This window comes from Prosopis cineraria, unplaced genomic scaffold (assembly GCF_029017545.1).
Source record: "Prosopis cineraria cultivar Desert tree isolate PC_DT_omini unplaced genomic scaffold, ASM2901754v1 PC1, whole genome shotgun sequence".
Classification (NCBI taxonomy): Eukaryota; Viridiplantae; Streptophyta; class Magnoliopsida; order Fabales; family Fabaceae; genus Prosopis; species Prosopis cineraria.
This window is the reverse complement of record NW_026555332.1, coordinates 4,579,456-4,593,169: the sequence shown is the minus strand read 5'-3', so window position 1 is coordinate 4,593,169 and position 13,714 is coordinate 4,579,456. Positions and strand designations below refer to the sequence as shown.

The 13,714-nt window shown below is 32.5% G+C and overlaps 1 protein-coding gene across 2 annotated transcripts; it reads right to left on the bottom strand.

Moving 5' to 3' along the window:
- Window positions 1-4,764: 4,764 nt before the first annotated feature.
- On the bottom strand, window positions 4,765-13,230 carry LOC129318634 (uncharacterized). 2 transcript variants are annotated; one of them, XM_054963520.1, is made up of 8 exons: window positions 13,016-13,230; window positions 12,501-12,879; window positions 11,326-12,102; window positions 9,046-9,398; window positions 7,969-8,180; window positions 6,192-6,448; window positions 5,908-6,086; window positions 4,765-5,343 (listed from the first exon to the last, which is right to left on the bottom strand). In XM_054963520.1, the coding sequence occupies exons 2-8, from the start codon at window positions 12,745-12,747 to the stop codon at window positions 5,266-5,268; spliced, it is 2,103 nt and encodes a 700-aa protein (XP_054819495.1). In that variant the 5' UTR covers window positions 12,748-12,879; window positions 13,016-13,230; the 3' UTR covers window positions 4,765-5,265. The 2 variants fall into 2 exon arrangements, with proteins under 2 accessions (XP_054819495.1, XP_054819487.1); XM_054963512.1 differs by having other exon boundaries at window positions 12,501-13,230.
- Window positions 13,231-13,714: the final 484 nt, after the last annotated feature.

Here is a 13,714-nt window from a genome sequence, read left to right as displayed (position 1 = left end):
AATCTTTTAAAATATAATTATTATTATTTTTAAAGTGTCTTTATTAATAAATGATTTTATATTTATTGTAATGTGTTTAATAAAAATAAATATAAAAAGATAGGGTTAGTTTAAAAAATAATTACTTTATTAAGAATAAAATTCTGTTAAAAATATCTTATATTTTTTAATATAAGAAGTAACTGATATCATATATATCAAAGGATATGCTTTAAATTAAAATTTATCATATTCAACTAACCATATCACATCCTATTAAGTAATAAGTACGTATACCAATATCTATGCATCGTGGCCTGAGCTGTTTTGAGGTAAATGAAAATTGAAAGTTCACAAAGGGTGGCGCTGCCTGCTTTGATGGTTATATCATCAATATATACATATATATATTAGTAACTAATTAATTAAGTTCTAAAACATATCATACAAAAATAAGGGAAAATTATGTATGAGTCCTATGAATATACTTATTTACAAATAAGTTTTATAAAATTTAAAAACTAAGCTGTAAAGATAATAATACCCATTACATCAACAATTTATAACTATAATTTTAATTTTTTATAACTGTAACTTCATATATATAATAGATAAACAATCATGTATTGCTAACATTAATTGTTTACAACTACTTTATCAGTAATTTACAATTACAATTTTAATTTTTTACAACTGTAACTTTAATTTTTTACAACTAATCAATTTAATTATTGGATATATGAATTTATGGTTGTAAAAGGTTAAAATTATAATTATAAATTATTGATGAAATAGTTATAAATTATTTGACTGATGTAATGTATATATATTTAATAGGGGCATTATTGTCTTTTTATCTCAATTTGAAATTAAACTCAAATCTCAAGAGACCTAGTTGTGGTTTCTAAATTTTGTAGGATTTATTGTAAATAAGTTTGCTCTGTAAGACTTACATGCAATTTTTTCAAAAAATAATGAATATGTTTTGCACGTACGTTGAAAGGGATCAGTGTTTAATAATAATAATCAGTCATAAACCAATGGCGCAACACCCTCTCTGATGGCTACATATACTTTAAGGTGTGGCTGCGTCATGAAATTCCAAAGTGATGTGCTTTGGAAATAAGAATTAAAAAAATTAGGCCATATACATAATTTAAGCAGTGACTGATGACTAAATTTGGTGGCAGTGACGGAGCAACATGGTAGCTAGTGAGAGATGCAAAATAATGCACACCTCATTTTGAGCAATATATATATATATATATATATTTGATATATATATATATATATATTTGGCTTATAAAATTAAGTATTTTGCATTCAAACTCATGTTGAAATCTAGTTCAACCTTGATAGGTTAAACTAATAAATTGTTCTATTATTTTGACTTGTTTAATGAAATGTTTTATTTATGATTAGTATGTTCACAATTTGACGATAATTAATCTTAACTATCAATTGATTTAATTTTCAGCACCTTCCATACTCTTAAAATTTTAAACTACTTGTTTTTAAGTTTTAATATTTAACATCTCTATCTTTGAGTTTTAAGATTTTACACTGTGTTTGCTCCATATCTTGTTGATGGTGTATGTAATTCAAACTTGAGGGGCTAAGTCTGTCAAACACTATCCCTAATTAGGCAGCAGTACATATCCGTGTAGAATTCTCAATTTCCGCCATAAAGCTTTCAAATTATAATTTTATGATTTTTAGTTTTAAAGTTTTCTGTTTTCTAATTAAAGTCATGAATAATTATAATGTGAATGAAGCATCCCTTGGCATAAAATGTAACCTAGAGGGATATAATGATGATGACGAAGATAATCATGACCATGTTTAAATAAAGGGACAATGATAAGTAAAGATCCTGTAAAAATATTAATATTAAATTAAAAATTTTAGTATTGAAATATAATAAAAAGGGTATTGAAATTTGAGAATATTAGTATTTAAAAATTTTAATTTAATATTAATATTCTTACAAAATTATTATTTGTCATCCTCCCTTAATGGATTGCCTAACAAAAGATTGTGAGGCCCCAATAATTGACTTGACTACGTACAAGGACATAATTTTTCCAAGCGATTTGTAAAAAGTATTTACAGTCAATTTTGGAAAATCAAGCCAACTTCTTCGTTTTGAAACAAACGGCAAAGTAAGGATGACCAAAAGAATACAATGGTTCAACTTTTTAGGGTAATTAAGGGACATTGAAAGGATGATCAAACCTTGAATGAATCAGTTCTTAAAATCTTCAAACAAGCTAGGGCCGCTCCACTAAATAAGTCTTTCTGTTTTGATGAGAAATTTTCATTTAGAGCAAGTTACATTTTTCGGGTTGATTGATTATCTATTCCTCTAATTCTATTTATAAAATAAAGAAAGAGAGAAAAGTATTTATTTTGATTTTATTTATAAAGCAAATTTCTAATTTTTTTGTCTATATGTATCCTTTTGCCCCAATTAAATACTGGAAAGATTATTGAATATTGAAGTATTTTATTTTTAAAATATGTATATTTAATTAGGGTAAAATTAAAAACTTATTAAATTTTTAAATAAAGTTAATGAAGTTAAATTTTTATAATATGTTGATATCATAATTTTCTTCTCATTTTCATTTTCTTTTTTTTTGGTTATGAATATCTTTTGTTAATAATATAACTTAATGAAATTAAAACATACTTTCTCATAACACTAACAAATTGTGTAAATCACCGTATACTTTCCCTAAATAGGAAGGCATTGAATCAAAATCTCTAATGGTTTTACCTTGTGACCGAAACAAGCTTATTCAAAAGATCAATTGTTCGTGTCCCCATCATCCTCCTCTTATGCAAAGTTCTTGGTCCAATACAGGAAAAATGTAACTATACTTACATTTATTTATAATTATCAATTTCATCTTTAAAATTTGACTTGAAATAAATTAATTTATATATTTTATTGTCTCAAAATAACTCAATTCTTATAATTTTTTACATGATATAACTCAATTTATATAATTGCTTTATTTAATAAACTATCTTAATTAAGTTGTATTGAGTTGAAGTTTAAAAACTAAATTGATAATTGTGAGAAAATTTGAGGACTAAAAATTAGAGTATCCCTCTATTATACTATAACCATGTGGTTTCAACTATTTCAAGTTTGAAAATTTAACACATCAACGTCGGGATTCTTTCATTCAAAATGGGGAAAAAAAAAAAACGACTCATTTAAAATCAAGCAAAGGCCAGAATACTTAGACTTTGTTTAAAATTTTTTTTTAATTTTCTTCCTATCTAAAATCAAAAGAATCCTCAATACAATTGCCATTAGTGCCCCATTGGTATTCTGAAAGAGGTTTTTAAAGAAGAGGAAGTGAGATTTAAAATTATGGTACATACATGGACACTTGCATAATCTTAATTGTTTTTTAGGCCAAATCTTTAACTGTTATGTGTATTGAAATGGATAGATCAGAGGTAAGAGGTATGACGTAAACCGAGACTTGGGCTCAGGAAAGAGACGCAAAAGATTAACCCAAATCTATGGATTCATTGATAATATCATAGCCCATGAGTGCTAAACACTGTGAGAGATTCTATAAGAACATCTGTCTAATGATTAGAAAAATGTGCTTAAGTTAGCTTTCCTAAAAATGTGGTCATAAAAGACATCCTGACTTCATATAGATTTGGACGTTTTGAATGAAGTGGAGATACCCAATAGCCTCGTACAATATGTGTAACCTACCTTAGTAAAATAAGACTTGTCATTGGGCACATTTTCACGCCAGCCACAGATATTTTATTTTGGGCAACAAGTTCCAGAAGCAAGCCCAGGTTTGGTATGAAGATTCAAATCCTTTAAGGACATTCTCAATGCGAGTATTCTGGTCCCTGATCGAGATACACATGCAATTTGATGCGTTTTCAACTACTCTAATTTACGCATGGCATATGATGATACTCGTTTGCACACATACTCAGCAACTATAATGCATGCAATATTTATAAGAGAAAATGTTATTCAAGGTCCATCAGAAAAAATGTATATAGACTACTTATTATTAAAATTTGAATATATATTTATTGATTCAGGTTCATCTTTTAGCAACAACTATATATTCAGATTTTAATAATAATTTATTCTAAATTAATAATAGTCCATTTGAGCTTGTTTTTCGTTCAAGTTTTAACAATAATTGATTCTTGACGGATATAAATTTCCTCTAACAGTCTTTAATTGATATTTTTCCTTAAATATTTTCCCTATTTAAATCAATCAAGGACCATTAAAAAAAATTATATCAATCAAGAATCATTGGTTATTAAAACTCAAATGACTACTTGTTAATTCAAATTAATCTTATCAATAAGTATTTATTTAAATTTTAATTCATTTTAAATTAATAACAGACCATTCGAACTTATTTTTTATTCAAGTTTTAACTACAATTAATCCTTGATTGATATAAATTTCCTCCAACGGTCCTTGATATTTTCTCTAAAAAAAAGCTGGAGAAAATTTATATCAATCAATAATCATTTATTAACAAAACTTGAATTGATACTTGTTAATTCAAGTCAATCTTTTATCAATAAATATTCATTTAAGTTTTAACAAGTCATTTTAAATTAACAACAATCCATTTAAAATTATTTTTCATTTCAATTTATACGCTGTAAGTCGTATGAAAAGATTTGGATGGTTCCCGATTACATAAACATGATGGTCATTCGTAGCAATACTTTCAACCATGCGAATGCAATACAAGAGGGAATGGAAACCCAGAGCAACAAATTCATCTTTATAACCGATTACCATGATAATATAAAGAATAGTGCAGTGATAGAATCAATAATTGATACAAGAATCACAAAAGTCGGATTCCTGACAAGAGGATGGATGAATGACCTACCATATCAAAATTTTCTACATACAACAAAGCAATCCCAGAAGTATGAAAATGAAAATGACCAGGAGCTGCTGTAGGTGATGGCCACGAGGTCATATCTTGAGGTTCTCTTTGCTTCCCAGAGGAAGAAATGAATTTACTGCAATGAATGGATACAGAATATATATATATATATATATATAAGCATAATAATCGCGTGTGATATGTCTACCAACAGTTAGCTCCTCTTGGAAACACCTGTGCAGTATCATTGAGTCTCTAAATTATGTGGCCGAAACTTCGCATGGGCAAGCATGGGATCACAATATTAACAGTGATTGAAGAGACAGGCCAAGTACATCAGATCAAGGTCAAAATATGCCCGCGAACACATACTTTACTCCGTGACCTTTTGTCGGTGTTTCTCATCCACCCTGTGATGAAACAGTTTGGCCATGTGTCTCCTCTCACAATCCTGGGCCCAAGAAACCAACAAAAATGAGAAATACACATTCTTGGTCCTTTCACTAAGCGGACATTGAATCAATAAGGGAGCTGGATCAGTAGTTCAACCATTAGATCACTTATAGAATCAGTTGAACGAACTATATTTAATTAAAAGTTGAACCACCCATCCATGACCCAACACAGCGCGCCTGCGTTTTAAACTTAGAATATATTTAGAAAAAGCCATAGCTATGCATATAATATAGTCTTTTTTTTTTTTATCAATTATATGCCACAGACTAAGTTATTTTATCCAATTCATATGAAGTAAAAAGATTAATTATTGCAAAACAGATTAGACCCAACGTGGTTCAATTACTCTCGGCCAGCAGTTCAACTGCCCGGTCAATCCAGTTCAATTACCAGATAGAGAAAGTAATTGTTGGGACAAGAATGGTTCGATGTCATTTCATTGGTTGGACCAACCAACCAGGCTGGGTCCAAATAAGACTATAACCGTCCCATGACATCAATTACCATTATCGCAGCAAGCAATGTTCGCATAGTGTGGTCTGCTGGAAACTTTCTTTACCTTGAACATGTTAAGATGAAAAGGTTTATCAGGGTTCATCCTTTTCAGCTTCTGATAAGTGTAAGCGAAACTTAGCTGATCACGAGGAGTAAACCGATCGACTTCATTGAACCAAAGACAGGAGAACAAATTAGTCATTGGAGTGTGTGCCCTGATGATAAAGGAACCTTCAGGTACATCTGTCATAAAGCACAAAGCAAATTATTTTTTAAGACAGTTAAGGAAGAGGATTTGAATTGGGACTTTGAAGAATTCACGGAAGAGAAATCCTTAAAAGAACATACTGCTGGGGAGAAGCTTCTTTGGATCGGAAGCATTAAATTTTTTCAGTCCATCAGCCTGATAAAATGCAAATTGTTGATCTATCCAAGTATGATTGTACTTGTTCAATTTCTTGTTTCGTGAAACCTCTTCCCAAACACAATGCCGATCATAGTGATTGGATATCGCAAATTCATAACCTTTTCTCCATAAAAAGTACTCCAAGATAAGTAGAGGGTCAAGCTGGAGACGCAATTTGCTGTCCAACCAGATTGTATACCTGGAGGCTTGCAAGAAAACCAAAAGCATAAATTTTAAACACTATTGCTCTGAATAAAAAGTGTAGGACCTCGGGCACTCTGAAGCTTGAGAATAGAAACGAAAGGACAATAAGTCCACTGTTGGAGACAGCCAACAATGTTAGAATTAATCCTAGAATCTATATCAGGTTCTAACAAAACAAGAATGTGATAAGCAATTTCATATTTTATATTTCCAAATCCTTACATGCTCCTAGTGTGCATCTCTGTGAATGTACTGAGCTTAGCAGTAAGAAAGTAAAGCAGAACCTAACCCTTTATAAAATAATGCCATTAGAAATGTTTTAGGTACCTTTCATTACTGACTACAAGCCTGACAGGTTACTAAGAACAAAAGGCAGAAATGCCAAGCAAAAAAGAGCAAGTTGAAATAAATTTTGGTGGGCCTATCTATAACACCACATAAAATGAGAAGTGAAAAGATAGCACGCTTCTGGACCTGTGTAGGAAAAAATGAAGCTTAGCAGATGAATTTATGCAGAAATGTCTGATATGCATGGCAATTCCATCTAAAAGATATACTAAGAAGCTCATAGCTAATAACCTTATATGATATGCAAATCTTCTAGATCAAGAAAAACATGACATCATTATAAAAAGAAAGGACATCAGAATGGGCTTTACCATTCTATTGCACAACATGCTGCAGTAATGAGGACTAAACTGTTCTAAAATTCGAGTTTTCAGGATTAAATATAGCACCAAGAATCTCATATTGCAAATCAGACTAAAAAGGTAGGAGATTCCAAGGACAAAACATTGGCTAAAATTGTAGATCAATAACTCAAGGATGCTCCAGGAAAACAAATAACTTGGATGGACAAACCTAACCAAAAACCAAAACGCTCGATATTTCTTCTAATAGGAAACCACAAAAACAAAACGCCTTATTTAGTTTCACATGCCAAATCATCAATCAAACTTAAAAATAATGTTCGACCAGGTTTCTCTTCCATTGTTTAACTCTATCCAGGATGTATCCTACAGTAAATTTATTGCAAAAATAATTTTATCTATCAGTTCTCGAACATATTTTTATTCTTCTCTACAGCTCTTCAGTTTCCTGCTTTACCTTCTGCCATCCACGCCAGTTCTCATGTCTATGATGCATATAAAAAAAACAAAATCAAAACCATCTTAAAACAAAGCATCCCCACCTTCAATTCCAATCACATCAAAGTTTGTATTAGTAAATTTTCCTTCATTTCTTCCCCTAATTCGTTTATGAATGAATTAAGACAAATATAGGGAACAGAAATATCCAACCACAGGTTCTTGATAATCAAGTGAATGTGATTACCAAAAATTCAAAGCCCATTGCCTACAGCAGACTGAAATGTATTAACAAATTCCTGCATTATGTTTCAATGACACCATGATTGGAAAAGTCACTTGTGCTGAAAAATGCCACTTAACACAGCCAAATGGTAGAAGGTTTAGAAAATGGTTAACCACAATGTTTAAGGAAGCTCATTGTCACCTTGCAGCAGGAAAAAGCCGATGTGGCAATAATTTAGGTATTTTTCCCACTCTCCGCATGTCATCATAAGGTAGATTTTTCACTACCACTAATTTCCAGAATCCAATGAAACCCATTCTGTCAGGCTCATGACCATCAGACACAAGTGTTCGCAGTGTGACTTCATCAATGAACATTACAAAGCAGACATTCTTCCTCGACACACGAGTGACCTAAAATCAAAATAACCCCGATTATCATTACAATTGTAGCAATCAACTGTTAGCATTAATCAAATTATAAATAGCTCTGACCAATTGTTCAGTTTCACACAGTAACCCAAAACCACTCACTCTCACAGGCAGAATTTTGAATACATTGTAATAAAGCAATTTTGGAAAGGTAATCAGTGATTAAGTTGGTTGGAACTGCTTGAAATATTTGAAATAGTATACAATTTCCCTGTCAATGAAGCCAAACAAATTATATTAAATTTATATGAGTGCATCCATTTTCTTATCACGCATGTCGAGTATCATCCATGTTTTGTACCTTTCCATTGAGGTAAACAATGATAACAGGCCAATCAATTTCCAACTAAACGCTTGTTATATTATTGTTGAAACATCCTGTTTTTCTGTTTGGATCTTGTATTTAGCTTTATTCGTATAGACTTAAGCATATTGTTAGTAACTTCAGGAGTTCAACATCAATCTCAGGCAAAAAAAGAAGAGAAAAGATCTAATAGCCTTTTGAAGCCCAAGGTGATCAACCAATTAGAAGATCCTCAAAGCCAACCACGTTGAAACACAAGAAGTCAGGCAAATATTAAATTCCCTGTCAGATTTTTTGACCACATTATTATCAAAATACATGAGCTTGAAGCAAATTACAATAATTGCAGATCAATCAAGCACAATTTCTTAAATAAAGAAAGGAAGAAAAGAAAACATTACATTCCTTTAATAGAAGTATAGAACTCAAACATTATAACATGATTTTCCTTAAAGCAAAAATCCATGGTACTTATCCATAACCTAATGAACCCAGAAAATGAAATAAGACAGAAAGAAATAAGATAGAAAGCATAACTAGTACCGTTTTAGTAGCTGGTGTTCTCAACCGATCAGAATTTCCAAAAATGCATGAGATAACTGCAATATGGCATCTGCTAATGTAATTTGAATCATCTTCTGACAAGTCAAATCCGGTGCTTGGCAAACCTTCTGGACCTTTGACAAAGCCACACTTAATTTTTTGATCCTGAGCCAAAAATGACTCTTCCCTCTCTTCTAAGCTTTGATGCCCTGCAAATCTAGGCACCCATTGTTCATCTCCCAAAGGCTTCTCTTCTTTTTCTGCATACTGCAAGTTAAATCTTACAAATTTTCGACTTTCCAGAGGCTCAACAAGTTGTGATGTTGAGTTTAACAACTTCATCTCACAAGACCCTGAAGCATAGTCATGTGACGTGTCAAGTAAGTAATGGAGAAAATAAAACCAAGATCCAAAACTTTCACCTGTTCTGTATGGTACTGTTTGCAAAACAAAGAACAACTTTCAAATATTTGAAACAAAATCCAACTAGATAAACTTAAACAAAGTTGAACCACTTCAGACTCTTCATCTGCCACATGGCACACCCACGTTGATTTGCAACTTGTCAAATAGCCAAATTCTTTAAACAAGACACAGAAAACTAGAGATGATACGAGAAGAGGATGTAAATCCCCACTTGTCATTGTTGATAGGGCTATTTTCCAATTAGAGAGCTGTTTGAAGCGTTTCCAAATGAACACAAAAAATATCGAAGGGGGTTTCTCACAATTATGTTTTGGTTTCAAAAACTGGTCAAATTTCAAAATCCATGCTAATGGGTTAGTTATTGTCAACTTTGACCCGCGAGAGATGGTAACAACAGCAAATATTTCATCTACTTAAAAAAGAACAAACTTTTAATTTCATCTACTTAAAAAAGAACAAACTTTTGTTTATTTAAAAAAAACAAAGGAACAAACTTTCCTATATTTAGGACATTACCAAATATTTCCAAATTTGTAATCCAACCATTATACCCAGTCATTTCTTCAGCATTTTGGATTGGCAAACACAACCACGAATAGTAGCGGAAGTACTTGAGTTAAACTCAAATTCTCATCAAAATTATCTTGCTTAAACTTCCATATCTAACTTAATTGTCAACTATCACCAGATTGACAAGCCAGGAAAGAAGGAAGTTATCAAAAAGATCTTAAAATGGCTAGAGAGAGAGAGAGAGAGAGACCCTTTTGTTTTTTTGCATTTCCACAACAAAAAGGAGAAAAACACTGCTATTAGCCATTTGTCTATAGATAATGTACAATCAAAAGCCCATAAATAATTGGTTCACGTACTCAGAAAAAGCAATCATCCGACTAATATGAGCCACTACTTTCTAAGACCAAAACAGATCAATTTAAGACATCAAAGATAGAGGCCACACATGGACAATGGACCAATATTAGCTATAGCTGATCAAATTACATAAAGCAGGTGATCAACATCAATATCTACATTGATTTTTCATTTCTTTGGTTAGAAAAAAGTTATAAATTGAGCAGAAGAATATGATTTGTTGAAGATTGTCACAAATTCATCCCAAGTTACAAGCTAGCAATATGAAAAAATTATCAAGTAATGAAAATAAAGCTGGAGTAGATTCCCAGGCCACAAACTCCTAACAATGTGGATTCATATTGGCCAAGGTGAAAACGATCATATTGACTACCTGATTATGCATTGGCATTCATAAAAGTTAAAGATCATTATAAAATCAAATGCCTAGGATAAGCAAACGAGAAAACACGTTTGATACATAAGACAAGTCTTTTAGCTACTTTCATAGTTGGATAAAGCCAAGGTATTCCTTTACCCAAGCTAGTAGGAAAACCTTATCTTTGTGCAGTTCCTGTATCCAGCTTTCCTGCTGGATAAGGCAAGGCTCTACCTTTGATCCATGAACCAACCAAATCGCAACAGGATAAAGCAATAAATTTTGCCCAGTGTACAGACTCAGTAAGATGAAATGTGCAAAATTCATGGCAATTATATCTCTATAATTTTTTTTAAAATGGAAAAGGAGATTTCATTCAAATGAACAGAATTTACAATCAGTGGGCAAAACCCCAAGAAATGGCAAACTAAAGCAACCAGAAGACAAGACAAAAGCCAAAAAAGCCAGGTGCCTCTATCAAGACATTATATCTCCATAATTTTGCAGTGATGAGGCACCGATCTAATTGATAATAAACCAAGATACAAATGCAAATAAAATTTCCTGTCAAAAAACAGATAACCAGGAAAATCAATGAAATCACCAGTGGCAATCATAAACGTTACCTGAAAATTTGCGGCGTTTACGTTTCTTCTTTGTTTCTGAATGAGATTTTTTCATCGATTGTCCATCTTCATGACTGACTTGTTGAGAATTTCCTTTCACAGAATGGGAGGTTTTTATGTTTAAGGAAGTTTCTCCCTCAGCATTTTCAGAAACAATATCATCCTTAACTCCATGATCAAAAGAATGAAGCGATGCTCCATGAACTTCACTGTCAAATTTTAGCATATTAGAATTGGAATGTTTCTCCCCTGCATTTCTGCTGTCCCCGTAATCTTCCATTCCACCATCCTGAGAATCAGAAAAGTCATCATACTCATCATCAATATCAATTGCAGCATTCATCTTTTCTTGACCAGCATCAAAAGACATTTTGTCATAATTCTCAGTTAAGTTTACTGCATTCTTCAAGGAGGCCTCATATTCTGCTTCATACTTTTTCAATTCATGACGCCCTGCTTCATTGTACAAGCCAACACCTCTTTTCTCTGAACCCTTGTGAGGATCACCATTTGAAGACCTTATATTGCTTTTCATCTTATCAAAAGCACCGCTTTTATCAATATTTTCATCCTTGTTGATTTGCTCCACCACATCCTCATTGTAATCTCCATCCCTTCGCCTATCATCCCTATCCCAATACCTTGAATCTCGTCCATGACCACCCACTGAACCATTCCCAAACTCAAGGACCCTGCTCCTCTCTATTCGTGGCACATTTGTAAGAAAATCAGAATCATTCTTTAAATCATCACTCTCATCACTATCTTTGTTTACTTCTGCAAACACGGTTTAATAATTGACAAGTTAAATCATCGAGAAGCTTCTGATAGTCCTAGAATCAAATTCGTAAGAACTCAGAACAACAGCATTATCTTGGCAGAAAATGTTCAGAAAAATTTTGTTCCAAGACTTGAAAGGAAACATCAGGAGAAAAAATGCAGCTAGATGATCAGGTGGACTTTTGGTTAAAAGAATCAAACAAAAGAACACAAGTATTCTTACAATACCGTTTCCCACTCTAAAGTAATCCTACCAGCCCAAAAGAGGAAACAATTACCAATCTTGCAAAATCCAAGATGCAACCCACTATTTCAGACCGGACTAAAATCAAACCAGCCCAGAATCAAACGCATTGTAATTGAAACAAACATTCTCATTCAAAGCTTAATTTTACCGTCCAGGGAAAGGTAATAATACGCTATGACAGTGACGCCAAGCGCGAGGAACAGGAACACCGGAATAAGCCCTGCCGTGAGCTTGCGTGTCCAGTCGGATCGCACAGATCGCCGGAGCCTTGGCTGCTTATGCGGCGGGGCATAAACCCCAATGGTCACGTGATCCGCCGCACCGTTCGCATCGTGCAGATCATGGCTTCCCCGAACCCCAATCCTCTCCATCCCTGATTGTCTTTGCAGAGCCATGCTCTCATTGTAATACCACCCTCTCTCTTTCTCTCTGAACTTCACAAGTGCATTAACAACAAGCTTATTTTGCACAAAGTTGGCATATTATTGTGATGTGACGGTGAAGATTGGGTGAGAGAAGACTGAAGACTGTGATAGGAAGCAAGAGAAACAAAGATTTTAATTCTGTGAATGTGAAAGTGGAATAGAAAAGTGAATGGGCTTGGAAGTTTTCTATTAACTATGCATTTAATATATATAATTTTTACAATTTTTAATTAATCACCGGAGCCAGAGAGAACTCGACCGGCGATGGAGCGCCGGAAGCCACCGCGACGGTTAAAGATTACAGCTTGCGTCCAGTTTCACATGCTGATGTCGAAACTTGAAATCAATCACGCGGATTTTGGATTCGAATTTTTATTCTCCCGCAAAATTGATGCAGAAAATAGCAGGAGGACTAACGGTGCGTTGATTGATTTCGTTTGATAGTCTTTCTCTTCTCTTCTCTTCTCTTCTCTCTCCTCCTTTTTTATTTTTCATTTCCGCACCCGTTTCTTTTTTCTTTTTCCTTTTTTTTTGTGATGAAGAAAGTTTGATCGTTGAATCATGGACGTTTTCTTCCTAATGAAGAAATGCTCATCATAGCTAAAGTTCAATATAATAAAATTTATAAAATAATTATTGCCAGATCTATGAATAATAGATAGTTATATAAAAATTATAAGATAATCAATCAATTTATGCATCAATAGTAAAATCTATCTCGAATTCTATGACATAATTATAACGACAATGGCATCATAGTATCCAATTTTTTTAAAAATTTTAATTCAGAGTTTACATAAAAAAAATTAATTCAGAGTGTTGATCTTATTTTAATATGTTTTCTAAACAAACTACTTAAGAAAATTCCTTGTTTAGATCTCAGGTGAAAATCTGGAATCTAGAAATAGTTAAAAATTCTGAAAACTCAATTAGAATA

What these genes read in the sequence shown, in the direction of transcription:
- LOC129318634 (XM_054963512.1), bottom strand. Translation starts at nt 12,747, where the DNA reads ATGGCTCTGCAAAGACAATCAGGGATGGAGAGGATTGGGGTTCGGGGA. An exon ending in GAACACCAGCTACTAAAACG is followed by an intron (nt 8,181 to 9,045) that starts GTACTAGTTATG and finishes TTTTGATTTTAG; the next exon opens with GTCACTCGTGTGTCGAGGAA. An exon ending in AAAGAAGCTTCTCCCCAGCA is followed by an intron (nt 6,087 to 6,191) that starts GTATGTTCTTTT and finishes GCTTTATGACAG; the next exon opens with ATGTACCTGAAGGTTCCTTT.